At 49.6% G+C, this 19,893-nt stretch overlaps 1 protein-coding gene across 1 annotated transcript in view; it reads left to right on the top strand.

The window, feature by feature from the left end:
- Positions 1–1,933: 1,933 nt before the first annotated feature.
- Positions 1,934–19,893, top strand: part of UBE2H (ubiquitin-conjugating enzyme E2H) — a 21,982-nt gene continuing 4,022 nt past the window's right edge. The window contains exons 1-5 of the mRNA XM_009867589.1: positions 1,934–2,003; positions 2,690–2,764; positions 13,307–13,346; positions 13,997–14,049; positions 17,350–17,478. Coding sequence (XP_009865891.1) covers positions 13,312–13,346; positions 13,997–14,049; positions 17,350–17,478 — 217 coding nt within the window. The 5' untranslated portion in view covers positions 1,934–2,003; positions 2,690–2,764; positions 13,307–13,311. The remainder of the gene's footprint in view (positions 2,004–2,689; positions 2,765–13,306; positions 13,347–13,996; positions 14,050–17,349; positions 17,479–19,893) is intronic.

Here is a 19,893-nt window from a genome sequence, read left to right as displayed (position 1 = left end):
TGCTGAACCTGGAGCAGATCTCCTTTAGAGGAAGCTGTAGCTTTTCCCAAAAAAAGCAGAGAAATCGCTCACGCTCAGGGCGGGACGGCATCGATCTGCGCTTTGTGAGCTGCTCTGGGGTGACTGCCAGGTGCAGCGAGCTACTTGCCACTTCGCTGTAGGGCAGAGCTTTTTTACCAAGAGCCAAAACAAACTTGCTGTAAAATCTTCTCCCTCCCCATGAGAACGAGGGGAAGAGAGTTAGCGCGCGCCCAAACTCTTTTCGGAGCTGGCACTGCAGGAAAACTCCATCCAATCTAGGAGTCGTCGCACTTGAACTGTAATAAATCCTGACAGACCCCACGGATGGGGCTCGGATCTCCCGCGGGCGAGCGTGCGCACAGACCACCAGGACTGAGCTGGGATTTCTGCAGAGAGGAGCCTCCTGATGTCGCTTGAGATGCCCCTTAAACAACTTCACGGATCGTAACGTGAGAGCAGGGATCGACCCGAGCTGCCGATTACTTGTTCCTGGTGGCAGGTCCCAGGCGGTTTCATTCCTGGTGGATCAGGGATATCGAAGCGAACGTACGTGCGTGTGCCCAGGCACACGGGTGCCCGTTTGCTCAGCGCAACTGCTGCGACGTGGAGGGCTCCCCGGGCTGATTTTGCGCCTTGAATGTGAAGAAAGCCTTTTGCATCAGAGTGAAAAGCCTTTTCTGGTTGTAAAAGGGATCCTGGCTTCGGCTCCCCTTAGCCTGAGCATTTCTGCCAAGTTGGCTGCTGTGATGTTAAGGATCTTTTAGTAGATGTTGCGTGCCGTCGCCCCCTTCCCTCAAATGGGGGTGGCCTCTGGGGTGCAGAGCTGAAGCCGTCTGAAGTTTAGGAATAAACCTTTGATTTTTCTCCTGCTCTTTTTTTTTTTTTTTTTTTTCTGATGCTTCCTTCATAATTCATATTAAGATTATTGATTAAAGGTAATTGCTGTAGGATATTATTCACAAACCATTAACCCTGATTTATAGCGGAATTCTTCAGCAAGCCCGGGTGCTGAAACATCACCATTAATTCTTTTAAGGCAGACTTACTTGAAATGAAGATTACTTGCCTTTCCATTTGTATTCCCTCCTTCCCAAAGCGCCAACGCTTTGATTCTTCCCTTTCAGTGTTCAGAAATGGAGTTGTTCTTTCCGTGCCTCGTAATCTCGCCCTTCTGCCATCTCTCCGAAGACTTTGTTTTTTGGCCTTGCAAGTCAAATTAACATGAGATTGCCGTAATTTGCATGGGAGCTGCGGGAGGCCATCTGACAGCGCCGAAGGCAGCCGAGGGGAATTGAATTCATCAGCTCTTGCGTTTGTCAGAGCCGGAGACCCGGCGCGAGTTCTGAGAGGAAACGTTTAACGTGAGCAGTTGGCAAGGGGGGACGTTCTGCTTTGTGGCTTTTCTCCCGAGCGCTGCGAAGGAGGAAAGTCTCTCCGAGTGCTGGCCTCACCTCTGAGCCTTGCCCCTGGGCTTCGTGTCTGTGTGCGGTGGGGCTTCCGAGCTGTTGCTGTTTCTGGGGTTTAGCTCCGCAGCCCAAATACGTTTCCAAATATATTTCAAAATACGTTGCTGATATGGACTCGTCGTTTTTCTTAAGTAGGAGCTTGGGCCATGCAGAAGTAGACGGAGAACACGAGGCAGCTCTGAGGGGAAGGGAAGCGTCGCCTCAGGATTGCTCAGTGCAGGGGGAGGGATCCTTTGGTGTGCAGAACTGGCTTTTACTAACGTCACCGTGGTGGTGTGGTCACTTAGATGTGTCAAGACACTTAAATTGCACGGTAGAGAATATTTGGAACGTTTGGTTTTAAACTATTTGGTCTGACAGGCTTCTGGCAAGCTACCTGTATCTGAGTAAGTGGGTTTTGTTTCCCGGACGAAATGTTTTCCTTTACTTGATGTGTCAGTATCGAGAGCAAACACGAAGTCACGATCTTAGGAGGACTCAACGAATTCGTTGTGAAGTTTTATGGACCACAAGGAAGTAAGTATATGACCCAGCCCTTCTATAAAAGCAAAGTAATGGCTCGCGGTGGGGGACGGTGAAACGACGCGTTCTTCTGGAGTGGAGGAGGAGACGAGCAAATCTAAGTAGGGCTGAGAAATCAAAGGGTGGCAGCGTTTGAAGGCTGCTCTCTCTGAAGGGCGGGGAGAAATACGACTGCGAGCAGCTGACCCGCTTCCCTTGTTGCTGGGCAGAGCTGGATCCTGCCTTCAGACAACTAAGCCCTCTGCTATGGCCATCAGCACCGCTCGTGTTGATCCTTCGGGTTTTTTCTAGACCTGGCTCATAAGCTTGGCATCAGTCACCTGAATTTTTGTGGCGGTTGTAATTAAGAGGGCTTTTCTAGTGACTAGATCACAAGTCAGGTCTCCAGCGTGCCTTAATTTAGTAACATCTCTAAAGGTAAGTAGATTATTCCAGAGTCTCTGTTTTAAATAAGGCTCCTGTGTCTTTGTGCTGAGATCTTCTGCGGCATCAGTTAAAATCGTGTATTTCTTGTCAGGCAGCACAGGAAAACGGCTGTTACCGTAGGTGGTTTGATATGAAATCTTACCCCCTGATGGAGCTAAGTATTCTTCCAGAGATGTGTTTTGCTTGATGCTGTAGTTCTATTTATTCTCTCCCGTGTTACAAACTGTCTAATACCTGCGTTTCTTTCGTTGCAGCACCGTATGAAGGTGGCGTATGGAAAGTTAGAGTCGACCTTCCTGACAAATACCCTTTCAAATCCCCGTCTATAGGTAACCAATTCCCACTTTCAGTCAAAATCCTGGTACTGTTTTATGCAGGAGATGTCATTGCTTGCAGCATTGTTGCAGGTGAAGTTGCACCAGCTCTCGGTGCAGTCGTAAGGTCTTTACCTCGAGTCTGCAGAATGCTTTTATGGTGGATTTCCAGATATCACGTGCCAAGCAGAGAGAAAGTTTGATCTTTTTCTGAAGGGTCATGAGCTGATTTGGTCACGCATTCATGTGTTAATGAGCTGAGTCTCTCCACTGTGTGCTTTTTAAGTAACGGTATCTGTTTGTGGGTAAGGTGCGGGATGCCCCAGTGAGTGCTGGTGCCTGTCTGCGTCAAACGACTTATTTAGTGCGGAGAGCAAAGACCACAGTGCACGTTCGTGATCTTGGGGTGAACCCACCTTTGGGGGTTCTTGTCCAAAAGTGGGTGGAAGCGAAGGCAGGAGCTGAAGCCTTTGTCCTTGTGGACTAAGTGATGCGTAAGTGGAAGAACGTAGAAGCAGGGACCTCTCACCAGAAAAATCACAGCTGGCTAGACTGGTCAGGCTTGTTTAACCTTTGAGAGCAAATAGGAAGCTTGATAGGGAAATGTTCTTTAGAGTGGATCCATCCTATCTTTGTCCTTGGGTAACCGTGATGGAACTCGGATGTCTTCTGGAACTTCATTCCAATCACTCCAGCTATAAATAAAATAGCCAATAATGCTTAAAAAACTGCAGTGGATGCACGAAGTTCCAGCACCTCGATTCTGGCTTGCGAAATAAGTGTTGGTAACGCCGGGATGTGGCGCTTCTCTGTCAGAAGGGCGTAGTTGTGGCTCGAGCCACCCAAGAACTGTAAAGCACGGAGAAAACTGCCCTTGGAGAACCGGTGTGGAAACTTGACTCTATGGGTTGGACGCGATGGGTCCCTTCCAATATCAACATCCTGATTTGGAGCTGATAAGTATTGGCTGCGTTCTTAAAATAGACTCTTACGCTACATATGCCTTCTATTTAAGATCTCTTTCTCTCTCTCTCTCTGGTGCGAGAAATAATCTGTCTAGTTCCAAATGTGAACCGAGCCTTTTGGGAAAGAGCAATGCAGTAAGCTGTCTTTTACCTTTTTTTTTTTTCTTTTTTTTCCTTGTTGAAACCTTAGCTGAACCACGGAAATGTGCACACGGCTGACTAACAATGCAGTACTGCCGCAGCTCTGCGAACTCGCAGCTCCTTCCTCTTGAGTCAGCTCCGAAACTCGCTGTAAACCTCTTAGGCTGGCGACTGTTTACGAGGTGTGCGGTGTGTTATTTGGTGCCGGTCGTTTTTGCCTCTCCCTGCTTCTCAAAGTGCCACAAACCTGGGGCAGATCAGGGCGCTGTCGTGCTGGCAGTCCTAAATGTGGGCTGGCTCCAGACAGCTCTCACAAGAAGCTTGTAAACCCTGGTTTCCTTGTTGTTAATTGCTTTGGTGCGAGCCTACTCGAGATTATTTTTCTCCCTCCTAATGTTCTTCTGGCGAGTATCCGAAATCAGAAAGCAAAACCAGACTTTCTTTCCAGTAGCCCGTGAAGCCGACGCGCTCGACGTTGGCCGGGTTCTCATGTATTCACAGCGCTGTTGATTTAGGCTCGGCTTAGGTGCATGGAACGTGGTCGTTTTGCCCTTTTGGTGGTTTTTATTTTCTGCCCAGATGGCTTTGGCCCTTTCTAACGCCGCTTTTGCTGTCTCCCTTTTTAGTACAGCAGCTTTCCTTCCGTCAGCTTGCTTACAGCCGCTGCGTTGCAGCTGTCTTATCCCGGACTCGTCACACCTTCGAGCGCGCTTCCCTCGCTGAGCAGCTGAAAAGCACCTCTTCTCTCGCGGAGCTCCCCAAAATCTGACTCTTGCTCGAGGGCCTGCCTTGCCGGCTGCTGGCAGCGCACGTTCCCTCCCGGGCGAAGCAGCGTGCAGCTGAGGTTTCAGGTTGAATAAACAGTCGATATTAGACGAGAGCTGGCTTAGCGACGGCTCTGCTGCAGGGAGGAAGGAGCTGGGGAGTGGAAGCTCGCTCCAGGAGAGCTCTAGGACCAGGGGAAGCTCCCGACGGGCTGCAGGAAGAGGTTTGTTTGTCTTTGTCTGGTTCCCATTTCTGCTGCCCCAGCCCAGCTTATCTGGACACCCGGGGCTGAGCGACGTCTCGGCCCTTTCCTTTGGGCCAGGCTGATCTCCGAGCTGCAGCTGTCGGAGGCAGACTCTGTTTTGGCGTTACAGATAGCTCCAGAGTCAAACCTTCATCCCGGGGAACCTTCCCAAGCTTGGCACCGAGGCGAGCTGAGATCCCGTTCTCTCCCATTTCTGCCGTTCCAGTGAGCACGGGTGTCCTCAGCCAGCTTGAGCTCTGGCTGACAGAGGGGGTAGCAATTGGTAGGGAAGAAATTTGCCACAGCAATCTCTGATCTGTAAAGAGATGGAAGAGAAGGACTTCAGAGGTGGTGGAGCCCGTCGATGGACGGAAGGTCGTCCAGAGCACACGTGTACCGTGGTTGCAGCCCTTCTGTTCTCAGCACCGCGTAGATCACACGCAGAGTTCGGATTGTCTGTGCGAGCTGCCGGCTTGTATAAAGTAGACAATCCAGCAGTTTCTTTTCCTTTAATAAATTACACTTTTATGCTGAAGCTTAAAGCAGAAATGCTGTCCTTGCAGCTTTCCTTGTTCCTCTAGTACTGTAGGCTAAAATTTCCTTCCCATCTTAGAAAATCTTAATGCAGTCTTTAACATACCATGGGGTGGTTTTCTTTTTTTGCAACAAATAACGCGACGGCTTGAAGCGTGCCCATGTGTTCTGAAAAATGACTGCTAATCGTTGCTTTCTAATCTGTTCAAATTGCTTTTATCCCAGCGTGGCTCTTGAGTATAAGGTACGTGAAAACTTGATATTCTTCTTCTGAAGTGCGATTGACAAACCCAGATGAAAAAGGTTTTGTTGTCACAAAGGGTTAGGGCCTTTTTTTTCCTTAAACCTTAAATGAGTGGTGGTCCTCGTCGCCTTTGAGGGTCTCAAGACTCGATGTTGTGGTTTTTCTCCTGCCAAATCTTTACTCCCGTGTCCCATCTGCATCTGCCTCCTCAAACATGCATGACTTTTTATTTGCTGCCCTTCTCGGGTCAGTAATTATTGCTGTAGCCTATTAAATGAGTCTGCCCCAGGGACTGGGCTATCTCTGCAAAAAAAAGCAGTTCCTGGGAGAGCTCCTGGTGTTTCATCATGTCCTGCACTGCCTGCTCCTTGCCCGGTCTTCGCTGGCTGATGGGATAGATCCCGTAGTGGTGCAGGATGCTTTTTCCTAATGAGAGCTGGGCAACACCCGGGGAAATACGCAGCCTAGAAAAACACGAATCTAAATGGAGCCGGATGTAGGGCTGTCGTGTTGGCTCTGGGCTCCAAGGGCTCCCATCGCAGCGAGCTAACTCCGCTCCTGATCCTTAAATCTTTCAGAGTTGAAACAAACCTCCTGAACTCCAGCAGTTTGTTAGAGCAAAACCAACTCCTGGAAAGTGCCCGGTTGCTTTCTGAAGCCGGGGAACGCTGCTGCTCTTAAGGCTTTTATCAATTAATGTAAATATCCCTGCGTGCTTCTGAGGACCTGGAGCACTCCCTTGCTAGATGTTGGCTCCGTTTTTATTTTCTCCTAGACGATACGTTTTGAGCTGTTTATGGTTTGGGTAACCTTGCTGGCACTGCTTCACTCCTTTTCCCTTCCCTCTGGGATTTCATATCTTCGGGGGAACTCTATGCCTGGTCTGTTCCTGCTTTTTTTTTTTTCTCAAAGGGGAGCTGTGCAGTATTTGAAGTGCTGTTTTGAGCGCCCGAGTCATGAGAACACTTTGTGTAAATTTTGTATGTTTTGGATCGGTCCGTACGCCTGCCAAGAGCCAGAGATTAATGCCCTTTGATGCCATAAACACGGGAGGGAGCGCAGCGTGTGAGTGACCTGCCCGGCTCAGATGATAGGAGCGCTAGAAACGTGAACCTAAGCTCTTACCTTGGAAGCACTGTGGCATTTATTTTAATGCTAAAACCTGCAGAAATTATTTGGCCGGCACTGAGTCACTCTGGTTTCTTAATAATCAAATGTCACGGCTGTAAAGTTTGTGTACGATACGCTCGGAGCCTCAATTTTTCGAGTAACTTCTGTATATTTATCCGCAGTTCTCATTTTCATTCCATCCCTGGCCCAGTTATCTGCAGGTATCTCGCATTTATGTTTCACCTTTCTCCGTTTTGCAAAACAAAACCACTTGGTACGTACACAAAACCTATGGAAGTGTGTGCGTATGGGTATGAATATAATGAGATGGTGTGGCAGCCAGCGCGGGTACAAAGCCGCGTTTAGCTCCAGCCAGGATTTAACAGATCTCTCCTGGCCTCTGCTTAATTTTTCTTTTCAACTGCAGCTGCTATTTTTACTTTCAGCTCCTCTCTGGATTGCCTTACGTTCTGCTGCTTAGAATTTCATGAGTCACTTATTGCCTGTGACCATTCTGAGCTTGTTGATCCTTACGCTGACCTGTAAGCGATGTGAAAACGCTCGTTCTTTCGAATACGCTTTAGCTTTGTCTAAAGGGAAAGCCGAGACACCTGAAGGTGATTTGTATCCTCGTCTCTCCGCTCGGGTCTGACGCACGACCGTGCACCCTCTGCACATTTCCCCCGCTGCGAGCCGAGAACAGGAGCGGACTGACAAAACCGGGGTAGGTGTTTTCAGCCTGACTTGGCACAGAACCGCTGCCTTCCGTGCCAGCTTCCATGCCTGGGCATCAGGTGATGGGGCACCTCAGCGATGAGATGCGCTGATACTGGGCTATTGTTCTGTGCTGATTCGACATGCTTTTGCCCCCCAGATTGCTGCTCTTCGGAAATTCGCTCGTGGATAGCGCTTTTCCGCTTCCAAGGACCGCTCGACGATGCGCTCTTCTTGAGCAGGGGCTCCAGGCTTTATATCTCTGCCACTGGTTCCCATCAGCTGCAGCCTTATTCTCCTGTCCCGATCTTTCCCTCCTGGAATTATTTACGGCGTTGTTTTGAAAAGCTACTAGAATTTGAGTGCGGTAGTATAAACTGTTCCGCTTCTGACGTTACACAGCCCCTCGCACCTCTGCGGTGAGGGCACGGCGTTGGGTTTGACTCGGTCATTAGTGCTCTGACCGGGCTCCTAACCTCCAAATTTCACCCCTAAAAACATCCTTGCCTTTGCCAATGAGAGCTCATTGACCTGAGCGCGCGTCAGATGCTCCGAGGTGATCCTGTGCCCTTCAGATGGGGAACAACCACACAGTGAACCAGTCATCCCAGTCTGCAGAGGGGAATAGGTAGGAATTGGAGGGCTGGGGCCGAGGTCTTGCTCCTGTGCCCTCTCTCCATCTGTCATCGTGTTTTCTCAACCTGTGGTGCGTGGCAGGCTCGTGAGCAGTTACGCAAGAAGGCAGTCCCCAAAATGAGTGCAATGGGGTTTTAAAAAACGAAAAAAATCCCTCAAAATGCACGTTCCCTTGGAGGCTTTAGAGTGTTTGGGGAGGGAAAAGTAATAAACATTAAGTTTAGACTAATCTTATCTTGGCAACACCGTGTGAGTACTTGGGAGATCTTTTTCCATTAGGTAATTGTCCAGTGGTGGAAAAAAGCAGAGGGAAAATACTGCTCTCAGGCTCTCTGTGCTGTCCAGAAGCTTTTTCGTGTGCTGACCTCCGTGCACACAGTTCTGCCCCGAGCCTTGAGTGGTCACCCAAGCCGCGTCGATTTGGTGTGGTGATTAAAACTCGCTGCATCCTGCTTCAGAGAGACTGGAACCACCTTCCCGCCTGAACGCTTTCCTGACCTGGCCTTAATGTCTCATTAAAAATAAAACTTGGAGGCTTGTCAGTCTTGCTGCCCCGAAGAGTCGAGAGCCGTTACATACGCCTGTCCTGTCGGCTGTTGGTTTGGCACCGCGGCGCTCCGCCGACACGGATCCGCCGTCTCTTATTTTAGGAGCAAAGAGAGCCGACGCGTGGGCAAGCTGTGGCCCGTTTGGGGCGATGGGTAAGGGGATATAAACCAGCTCCGCTCTGGCACGTTCCTCAGAGCCGTCAGAAAGTCCTGTCGCGTTTTTCGCTGGCGCGGGCTGCCCCTGGTTTAACTCCCAGCTGGGGAAGAGGCCGCGAAGCCGGGAGGCTGCGCTAGCTGCCACGCTGCCCTTCCTCCTTCCCACGTGCTTTGGCAGCGCTGGCATCGCTTCGAAGAGCAGGCAGGGGGAAAAAAAAAAGTCTGTTGGGGACCTCTCACCCGACCTACCGGCTAAGCTGGCTGTGCTTTGAGCTCAGATAAGCAACGGGCCGCCTTTTGAAGCAGCGCTTGTTGGATTGCAGCTGGTTCCTGACTGGGAGGAGGAGCACCAAGGAGCGCTGAAAGCTTGCTGCTGCTGCAGCCCAGGGTTTCATCCTTCTTACCTTCAGGTTTTGAGTCTCGGCTGGTAGATGAGCAGCCTGGGCTAGTGGAAAGCGTCGCTGGCCGTGGCAGAGGGTTGGAGCTAGATGATCTTTAAGGTCCCTTCCAACCTAAGCCGTTCTTTGATTCTGTGGGGGCTGTACCAAGGTAGGAGACCCTTTCTAAATCATGGCCCAGCCCTACAGGCGTGGTGATAGGGGAGCAGGCGGTGTGGAACGACCACTTGCAGGAGCTTTCTGCCTAATGGCTCCACAACGAGAGGGGCCTTGAAGATCCTCAGCGTCCCCCAAACTATCTGAGTGTTGGGGCTCTGCCTCTTGGAGGAGAATTTGCTGGCACAGCAGCTCACGCCAGCGCGTTGGCTCCGGCAGCGCCTTTTCCTGGGAGCTTTAGTGTGGAGCTGTTCAAGAGAGATGTTGACATCAACGTGAGCCTAAAGTTCCTCCTGGTTCTCCGCTGAGGTTCTTCTCACCCAGAGAGCGTGTTGGGTGCTCTCTCAGCACACCCTTGGGTGTTCAGACCCATCCCCACCGTTGGTAAACGAGAACTTCGTTTCCTACTGGCACGTGTCCAGCTGCTGGAGCTTTATGAGCGATTCTGTGTTTGCAACACCGAGGAAGATTGACGGCCTTTCGGTTAGCCAATGGTTAATTTAAAAATGCGCTTCTCTTCAAAGGTTTTTTTCAACCCAAGGAGTGATCACTCCAGGGCTATTGCTGAAATACCAGTGGTTTTGAAGGTCAGCATCTGCATATTGGTTTTCCAGTATCAGAAGAGATGTGTCCCTTTCTGTTGTGTAACTCTTCTGTGCTTGTACAGAGTTGGTTTTTTACTGGTTTTTTTTTTTCTATTATCACCCAAAGGCTCTGTGTCCGTCCAGGTTTTATGCAGTCCTGCTTTACCTTCAAAGGCAATCCTAGATCTTGACATCTCTGCGTGGGGAGGGTGGACTGCAGCCGCTCTGCTGCTCAGATCCCGCCGAAGTGCTGGCTTTTGCAGGGTTCAGTGTGAATATCGTTTTAAAAAGTTAAATTAAAAGGTTAAAGGAAGTGTTCACAGCTAATCCAGCACGAGAATCACAACTGCTCAGAGTGTGACCTTGGCTTCATGTTCCAGGCCGTGGTAAGAACCCAAAATCAAGGATCTGTCCTTTAGCACCTTTTCGTGGTGTGCTCTCCTGGAGTTTGGGGTGTGCTGCCTTCAAGACTAGGGCAGTAAACCTTGCCCCACTGTTTACTCGGGCTTCGGAGGAGTTTTTTGTGGGATTTGAGGTTTTTTTCCACTCCTGGCTTCCTCTTTAAATAGGAATTTCATTTTTACGTGGATGTTTGTGCTTATTTTGTCTTTTGTATTTGTGAAAATAAACATGGAGCAAGCCAGTGTTATTGGAGCCACATTAGCTCTTGAGCACTACAGGAAACTTTCCATTTTGAAAAAAGGGAGGAGGTAATAGTTTGAGCTTGTTTCTGGGTCAGGAAAAGGAAAGGTATGAACAGAGCTGCTCTGAGCTGGAGCGATTTGTGTCTACAGGAAAATCTTGAAGGTTTTCAAGAGGTAGCAACAACCTGGGAAGCGAGGAGAGCAGGGAGAGGATGTCTGTGTCCTTTCTGGAAGAACAGCTGTTTTATTTGCAAAGCTTGGGACCAAGGACAGTGTGAAAGAAGGGATTGTTCCTTGCCTGGGCGAATGCAAAGATGACAGAGAAGAATGACACATCTCCAGCACGGGAGCTGCTTGAGCAGAAAAACCTCGTCTCGGCTCCCTGGGCGTGGAATGCAGCCTAAATGCTGAACTGTGCGAAGGAAGAATTGACCAAAACCTTACCCGGTGGGTTTGCAGCAGAGCCTTGTCCAACCAGCTGCCGGTAGCTGTGGTAGAAGGTCCTAGGAAATAGGTGAGATGATCAGAAAACCAAAATGAAAGGTGGCAGAGGGATGCCTGCATCTCCCTGGGTTAAAAGAGAGACGGTCTGTGTCCCACATACCAGAACAAAGAGTGTTTAATTCAGCAGGTCTGCACATTACCCTCCTATTCTTGTTACCTGGTGTCTTCTCCCATCCTCCCTTCTCCTTTATCAGAAACTTTTTATTTCCCCCTGCTGAAGAGAGAGACGGGATTTAGAATCGGGATCAGCGCTCGCTGCGGCTCTCCACTGCTGACAGAATGGATCCGTGACCCGATTTAAACCTGTGAGAGCTGCCATAACATAAATATTTGATGGAACTACGGCTTCCCTTTTTTTTTTTTTTAATTTTTAAGCCCGCTTCACTTTTTCCAGCTGAATCATGGCAGAGGTATTCCCGAAACACACTTGTTGGCGTGGAGTTGTTGATGCGGTTCTCGGCTCTTTTTAGAGATCGTGCTGGCTTTGGGCGTCGTTTCAGCCTCGCGTCGTATTTATGCAAAACCCGAGCAGTACGAGTAAACGTGAAATTATAGTTGTGTCATACTACATGGGAAGAAAGGGAGTGAAATCCATGTGTCAGCTCTCAGCCCAGCTGGGGCACTCCTTGTCGGGGCAGACATGGTCCCTCGGCGGTGCTGCAGCAGCTCGCCTGCTGTGGCTGCATCAAGGTGGGGAATTGGCTGAACGACGACACGACCCGTTTCTACGCTTTTTTGGGCTGCTCTGGAGAGAGAACTTCTGTGCGGTTCCAGTCCTGGAAGGAGCTTTTTAAATGGCTTGAGTCGATAGCCCAGACTTACATTTCCTACCTGTTCTTATAAACGTGACCCTGCGTCAGAAGAAAGAGTTGCTCTTAGCTGAAGTAGATTTTTTTCTTGTGCAGCATGTGGGTGGTGTTTGTTGGGCTTTGTAGGCTGTGGGCTGCCGGTACGACAGAGCAAAGATGGTTTTATTCTAAGTTCTGGGGAAAAAAAATATCACGGTTAAGATCTGGGAGCAGCTTAACCTGGTCCAGAAACAAGGGCGGCAGTCCCCAAAGGAGTCAGCCAGGCTAGCAGGAGCGTGTAGGAATATTCAATCCATCTGGCAGTGAAATAATTTGAAAATTCCGGTTTGGATCTTGGCACCGTGTCCCGCACCCGGTTGTTTGGGTTTCTCCTGTTGAAAGGAGAGGGAAGAGTTTGGAAGCTGGATTCTGCATCCGCGCGCAGCCGCTGCCCGAAACGCTCCGCTTTGCTCTTGGCGGGGGACGTGCTTTGCTTCTGCACAGGCTCTGGTACCAAGTATGGTGTGTGGTAATTCTTTAAATATCTTCGTATTATGAACTCTCTCTTTGGGAGGAGGACGAAGTGTTTTTGAGGGGCTGTTAAAGCAGGAAACGTGCCTCACCTCTAGCGATCAGATACAGCCTTTAAAGCGTGAGGTTATCTTCTGTCGTGAGTCCCAAACCACGGGGCTTTTTAAAAAACCCCACAATTTAATTTGGACCAGTTTAGACCAATTTAATTTTGCCTTTAAAAACAATTGCAGTTGGACCAAAGAAAGCATTACCAAGCGTAGGAGTCTGAAACGCGGACGGAGCTGAGATGAGCTTTCTCTTTCTAGACTTTGCGCCTGAGCTGTTTGCTTTTCCAGGGGACCGGAGGTACCAACTCCTGAATTAATTGCTGTGTTGATGCAAAACTTGAAGCGTTAGCTCTCTGCACCACTCTCTGCCCCTGAATGGCTTACAAACGTAGACTGGTGGTATGTGATTCCCAGGTTCACAGAAAAATCTTTGCCGGGAGACATTTAAAAAAAAAAAAAATCTTAAAGCCAGCGTCGAGCTTAGGTTTGGTGTTTAGTTGAAAGATCCTCCCGGCTTTTCGAAACACTGCCTCAGGTGCGGCGCTCGATTGTGCTGGTGGGCAGTTCTCTTCGAGATAATACAGAACCACAAAACCTCGGCGGTACGGCTGCACTGCAAGCAGAGGGGTTTGCTGAATTTTGAGGGAATGGACGAGGACCCTAGAGTCAGAGTGTTGCTTATTTTAAAGGTTACAGAGCTATATATAGCCGAGGCTGGGTTTTCTTTGAAACTAGTCAGATGAGTCCTCGGTCAGTAAATTCCAGACTTCTCTTGTAAAGAAAATAAATAAATAAATGAATATACATGTCTGTTTTCTGCTATTTACCTGTGTGTCTCTTTACAGGATTCATGAATAAAATTTTCCATCCCAACATTGATGAAGCGTAAGTAAATCCGTGTGTTGTGGGGTGTTTTTGTTAAGGGGTTTGTCCAGTTGTAACAGTGTTTGGGCTTCACAATATTACACCGATGAGCTGAATAACCCTTTCACGGATCTAAGAGGCCAGAGAGGGGGATTTGACAGAAGTAAGTGTCGTCGCAAGTTCACTTTCAGGAGTGGGTCAGGCTGTGGGCAAGACTGGAGAGCGGCACGCTGCGAACTCTTTGTATTGCGACAGGCTTCGTTTACAGAAAATTCAAGGTCAGTCCCCTTTCTCACTGGCATCGTGCCGGCTTTCTAGAAAGAAGGACCAGCGTGGGCTCAGCCGTAGCTCCCTCTTTAGCCGAAGTTCGCATCTATACAAAAATTCTTCCAAAGTCTTATGTTTTACCACTTTTTTTTTTCAGTTAAGGGGAGCCACCTAAGCTGCAGTCTCTCCAGCAGAGCCCCTTACGGACCAACTAATTCAGTAAAAGCTCTTTTTTGTGCGGAGGTTCATGTAGTTAAAGGCTGCCCCTCCCTTAACTACAAGAGAGGGGTAAATCGTAGCTTATCTGAAGTCCTGGGGCAGGGGAGGGAGGGAGGGGGTAGGTTATATGAATTATATTTTTGAGTGTGACTGTGTTTTAATTCCATCCTTCCCATATGTTTCAGGTCAGGAACTGTATGTCTAGATGTAATCAATCAGACTTGGACAGCTCTCTATGGTGAGTTTGGCACTTCCCTGAAAGCTGAGCACGTGAGCATCGGTGTTTGGTGTGGGAACAGAACGCAGCTTGCTAGAGACACATGAGCTTTGGAGGGTTTTGGGGTTTTTTTAACCGAAGTTTTAGACTCCTCACTAAGCAAAGATCATGTGAAAAAGATGATTCTCATGTGAAAGTACTTTTGTAACCTGTTTTTATGCCCGAGAAGCGAAAAAAATCCCTAAATCTCACAAAGGATTGCTCAGTCCAGTGCTTGGCATTGTCTGGCAGCTGCACAATAGCACCCCGCCACGATTCAGCGCTGGGAGAGAGAGGGGAGGGACTGTATCTGAAGTGAAACCTCGTTCCAGCTTCCCCATCCCTGTTTTTGTACGTGCATTCTTTGTGCACAAGGCTACGACCCCACTTCTACAGAAGATGGCACCAGCAACCCTTCCTGTTTGTCGTGGCGGTATCACTTCGCCACAGGCTGGGAGGTGGCCTCGCATCTAAGCGCTGAGAACATTTTGGGTTTCCCATTAGGTCACTTCTGGCCGTAACTCTCCTTTTTTAGAGAGAAAAGGTCAGCTGGTAGCTGAAGACCCATTAAAATAGCATTTAGGGAGAACTGAAAGGGTTAAGAGTGCTACAGCTGAGTGTGTAGCCTACATTGGTGCATTAAAAAAAAAACGTGAACGTCTTCAGATGATCCAGTTAAGCTTTGTGAAAGGGTCTTGAGGGGAACGTGCACGTCAAATCCGTCACCTCCTTCTGCGGAAAACTGATTTTTCACCTATGTAAGTTGGAGCTTTGAAGCAGTTGCTAGAGAGACGGGCTACTTCACATTCCTTGCCAAGCGCAATTTGTAAGGAAAATACCAGACTTGGTGAATCCTGGGTGGGAAATTGCTATAGCAACTTGTTGAACTTTATTCCTCATCAGAATGCCTCGAGTCCTCGTTGTAGTAAGTGCGCGGCGTACGCTTCGCCTGGTGTCGTTGTGAGAGATCAGCTTAGCCGTGACCGGGCTGGTGTTGCTACTGGCAGAAGAGGATGCTCTTGTGTCCTGGGAGGATTTTTGTCGTTAATGGAAAGGTAGAAAAACCAGCTTAGTGTTTCCCATGCTCGTGGTTCAGGAATTTCAGCAAGCACGGAAGAATATTCTCTGTTTTTCTGAACGTGAAATGAAAATGAGGGGGAAATAATGTTTCCAGGTGCCTCAGCACAGCTGCGTTGTTTGGAGCGTCGCCCCCTTAAACCAGAGCTCTCCTGCGCTGGCAGAGGGTGCGGATCGCGTAATTCAAGGAGTAACTAAGGTGGAAAAGGCCTAGAAGAGCTGCCAAAAAAGTCAGGAGAACCTCGTGGTTCGATTCCCTCTCCTTCCCTAATGAAGCACCAAGTGCTTAGCTCTGTGGTGAGGGTCCCTGCCTGTGTCCAGCTGGTTCCTGCTAAACCAGAGCTGCTTTTAGGGATTTGAAAAAAAGGGGGAAGTTAATGAGGTCTCTTAAAGAAGTAAAACAAAATCCCTGCAGTGCGTCCTGTGAGCTGTGGTGACCTTCCAGGACTCTCCTTGCTCAGCCCACGTGAGACTTCAGTCATCTCCTGGCCACAAAGAGATCCTTGATCTAAGCCTGCTCTGTGGAGAGGCTTCTCTCCAGAGTAAGGTGGGTTCACAAATCAAAGTCCACTTCTTGCTTACGGTGTCTGAACCCAACCCCTAGGAAGTTTAACTGGTGTACGAAGAACAAGCCACTACCACAGCGGAAAATACTCTTACAGAGCGTTCTCACTGCTTTTTGTGGTCCCTTTCTGGATTAGGATCCTTCTTCCAGGTGCTTCATCGTTGAAGCAGCTGGTGGACTTGATCAGGATGCCACGTGTGCTCTGAAGTGCTTCAGCACCGTCCTCGGCCACTGTGGGAAGGGGCAACAGCTTCTACAAAGCAGAAAGAGATTTTGGGGTAGAACTGTCTAATATCTTCATGGTGATCGCTCTCCATTGCAGTCAGTGTTTTTCCAGTCGGGTGATGCAGCTAGAATGACCCCATAAAGCCACGACCTTTCCTCCTGCTCAGCGGGGTTTGCGCTGAACTCGGGCAGCTGAGGTCGTCGTCGTAGCACAGCGTCTGGACGTCCCGGACGTGGTGATGGAGGAGGAAAGACCTGACAAAAGGTGGAGTCTCCTTTGATCCTCTTGAGTAAGATCAATCTCGATGAATTTTTAGAAAGTTTAAAGAGTGAGATCCCTGCCTGCCGTCAGACCTGGTGGAATTTAGCAGCTCTGTGAGGCTCAGCAATAATCACGCTCCCGTAAGGTCGAGGTGGCTGAACAGCTCACGCGGTGGATCCTCGGCAGCGTTGGGCTTCCCTTCCTGCAGCTCCGTGTGAGAGGGGGCTGGTGATGCTCATCCACAGGCAGGATTTCTCTGCCACCAGGCAAAAGACAGCGGAGGAGAAAGGGAAATCCTGACGAATAGAATATTCACAAACGAAACCCAGCGGAAAGCACAACAAACGCTGCTCTGCCTGGATCAGCAGCTCTCTGATGGCTAAAGCAAACCCGGCTCGCAGCCCTGTGCTGAGGGATTAAATCTCTGCTCTGCGTGGGTGCCCGTGGTCCTTCCGAAACCCCCAAGGAGAAAATGTGGTACTTGTTGCCTTCGGGGTGTGGGAAGAAGGTTCCGAGTATCCACAATTACTCATCGGCACCAGCAGTACGTTTCCTCCTGCGGATCGTTTAGTGACAGATGCCAGTTGGCACCAAGGTGTTAATGCGAGCTCTTTGCATTCTGCAAATTGTTTTGAGTCGGAGGAAGGCACTTGGTGGTTGCTCTTTCTATGAACGCGGTTTTCTAAAGCGCTTTCGAAGATGCTTTGTGCTGGAGATACGTCGACTTAGCCATAGAGCATAAGACATTTAACACATAATAGAAAGAGGCAGAAATAGGAGAAGAATCCAGCAAGGGGTGAAGCACAGCACTGTTTGGTTTGGTTTTGGTTGGTTTTTTTTTTCTTTTTCTTCTGAGCCTCAAAGGGAAACGAGACAATCATGTCCTTCCACTTCTTTGCTTAACCCACGTTGTTGGGGTGTTGAGTAGTTTGTGCGGTTCGCTGAGGAGCTGCAGCGTCCCTCCCTCACTCTTACCAGCCCTCTATGTGCTTTCCCCGGTGCAATTTCTTTTATTTTAAGTCATGCCCAGATTTTTCAACGCATTTGCCCTTGAAGCTTTGTGCTGCTGTTCCCGTGCCAGCGCTTGCGGGATGATTAATCGGGCTCACTCTGGGTTCTGTGGACGTGGAACAATCGTGTCTTTCTCTTGCAGATCTCACCAATATATTTGAATCGTTCCTGCCCCAGCTGCTGGCCTATCCTAACCCTATAGATCCTCTAAATGGTGACGCTGCAGCCATGTACCTCCACCGACCAGAAGAATACAAACAGAAAATTAAAGGTAAGGACGTAAACAACGTGGTGTGGAACGAGGGGGATTCCACTCTGGGGAAGTCTTTGCGGCACGTTTTCGTGTCGGTGCCCGTTCCTTCGCGCCACGGGGTCTCTGATCATTTTAAATGAAGGTATTCTGAAGTTAGGGGTGGCTGAGCTACTGCTGCGGTATGTGGGGTAAGGATTTTGAAATGGCTAGCAGATCCCTAAGGATCCGATGTGATTTTGAGAGATCGGAGAGACGGTCCGGAAGCAAAATCGAAGAGAAAAAAAAAAAAAAGCCGAAGTGTTAAATGAAAGGGGAGCATCGAGTTGCACGGTTCCTGGATCACCTGGATCAAAAGGGGCTTGTTCGCGTTCCTGTGGAAAGTGATCCGAGAGCAGCAATCAAGGAATCGGTGGTGCTGTTGCACAAAGCGCTTTTGTGCTGTGAGCAGGAATTTTTGGTAAATGCGAAGTCGTCCTTCCTTGCTGCTTCCCAGTTTAAGCCGAAACTCGTTACTGCTGTGCCTGGTTCAAGGACTGAAGAAAGCTGCAGAACGATTAGCAAAGTCTGGCAAGGTGTAGCAAGAGCAGATGACCTTGAAGATGTGTTTTAAGAGGAGAGAGGACAGGAATTGGAGGAGTTTTAACCTAGAGGACCAAACGGGATTATGAGCTTTGACATGTCCAAGGTGCCTTCGAGGAGGAAGGGAACGGTCTGTCCCGTGATCATGGTGAGCAGGAGGTGGTCACAGGCATGGAACCAGGCTGGGGCAGCCCAGGCTAAACATTAAGCCATGAGGGTGAGCCAGCGTGTGCCCGGTTGGCCAAGAAGGCCAACGGCATCCTGGCCTGGGTCAGCCCTGGTGTGGCCAGTGGGACCAAGGCAGGGGTTGTCCCCCGGGACTCAGCACTGGTGAGGCTGCACCTTGAACCCTGTGTTTGGTTTTGAATTCCTCATGACAAGAAAGACCTTGAGGGGCTGGAACCTGTCCAGGAAAGGACAAAGGAGCTGGGGCAGGGTCTGGAGAACAAGTGTGAGGAGCAGCTGAGGGAGCTGGGGCTGTTCAGCTGGAGCAGAGGAGGCTGAGGGGAGACCCCATCGCTCGCTGCAGCTCCCTGGCAGGAGGGGGTAGCGAGGTGGGGTCGGTCTCTTCTCACAAGTTACAACTGATAGGACAAGAAAAAAGAGCTTGGAGTTCTGCCAGGGAGGTTTAGGTCAGACATCAGGAAAAACTCCTCCGCTGAAAGGGTTCTCAAAGACTGGAAGGGGCTGCCCGGGGAGGGGGTTGAATCGCCATCCTTTGGTGCCCAAGAAAGTGGTTTAGAAATGGGCCTGGTAGAGGTAGAGAATGGTTGGACTTGATGATCTTAAAGGTCTTTTCCAACCATAATGATTCTGTGATTTAGCAGTGACCAGCGAGGGCAGGTGAGCGCTGGCAGAGCCGGTGAGGGTGCTGATGGGGCTGCTGGAAGAGTTGGAAGGACAAGTTAGAGAAAGCTGAGAAGTAGAATCAGCACATCCTTGGGGCTTGCAAATAAAGACTTTCAAATGCTTTGGATAAGCTTGGGCGACAGAAGGACTTGCTAGCTGGTAAGTGAGATGCAAATTGAATTAATCTTGCGAATGGAAGAAATAAAAAAGAAAAAAAGAATTGAGCCTTAAACACGCTCAGCCTTCCCTAGAATGAGCTGCCTGCAGACAGGAGCAGGGCACCGTTCCCTGAGATGATGAGCCTGTGGCAAAGCCATCGGCTTTATCTCTCCCTTGATCCACTGAACACAATCAGCTTTTAATCCGGTGGTACCAGATTTGGTCTTCAACGAAGTTTTTAAGAGACCATGACCACCTGGTTCTTTGTTTGTTTGGTTTTTTTCTTTTTTTTTGGTTACTGAATAACCATAAAACATGTCTGGCCGTGGGAGCCCTGCCAGCAAGGTTTGCTGGGCCTGTTCCGCAAGAATCTCCACGAGCAGCACGATCTCATCGCCTTCCCGCTGCGGCGTGGGGTAGCGGCTTTCCTAACACGGCGTCGTGAGAGCTCGCTCGTGTCCGGGGAGCTCGGGTATCCCAGGAGAATGTGGGATTTGAGAACGGAATCCTTCCGGTGTCGTGAGAGCTCGCTCGTGTCCGGGGAGCTCGGGTATCCCAGGAAAACGTGGGATTTGGGGACGGAATCCTTCCGGTGTCGTGAGAGCTCGCTCGTGTCCGGGGAGCTCGGGTATCCCAGGAAAACGTGAGATTTGGGGACGGAATCCTTCCGGTGTCGTGAGAGCTCGCTCGTGTCCGGGGAGCTCGGGTATCCCAGGAAAACGTGAGATTTGGGGACAGAATCCTTCTGGTGTCGTGAGAGCTCGCTCATGTCCGGGGAGCTCGGGTATCCCAGGAAAACGTGGGATTTGGGGACGGAATCCTTCCATCGGCTCCACCACGTCACGC

Source organism: Apaloderma vittatum, unplaced genomic scaffold (assembly GCF_000703405.1).
Source record: "Apaloderma vittatum isolate BGI_N311 unplaced genomic scaffold, ASM70340v1 scaffold20414, whole genome shotgun sequence".
Lineage (NCBI taxonomy): Eukaryota > Metazoa > Chordata > Aves > Trogoniformes > Trogonidae > Apaloderma > Apaloderma vittatum.
Note: the sequence above shows the minus strand (reverse complement) of the source record. Positions and strands in the feature narration are given on the sequence as shown.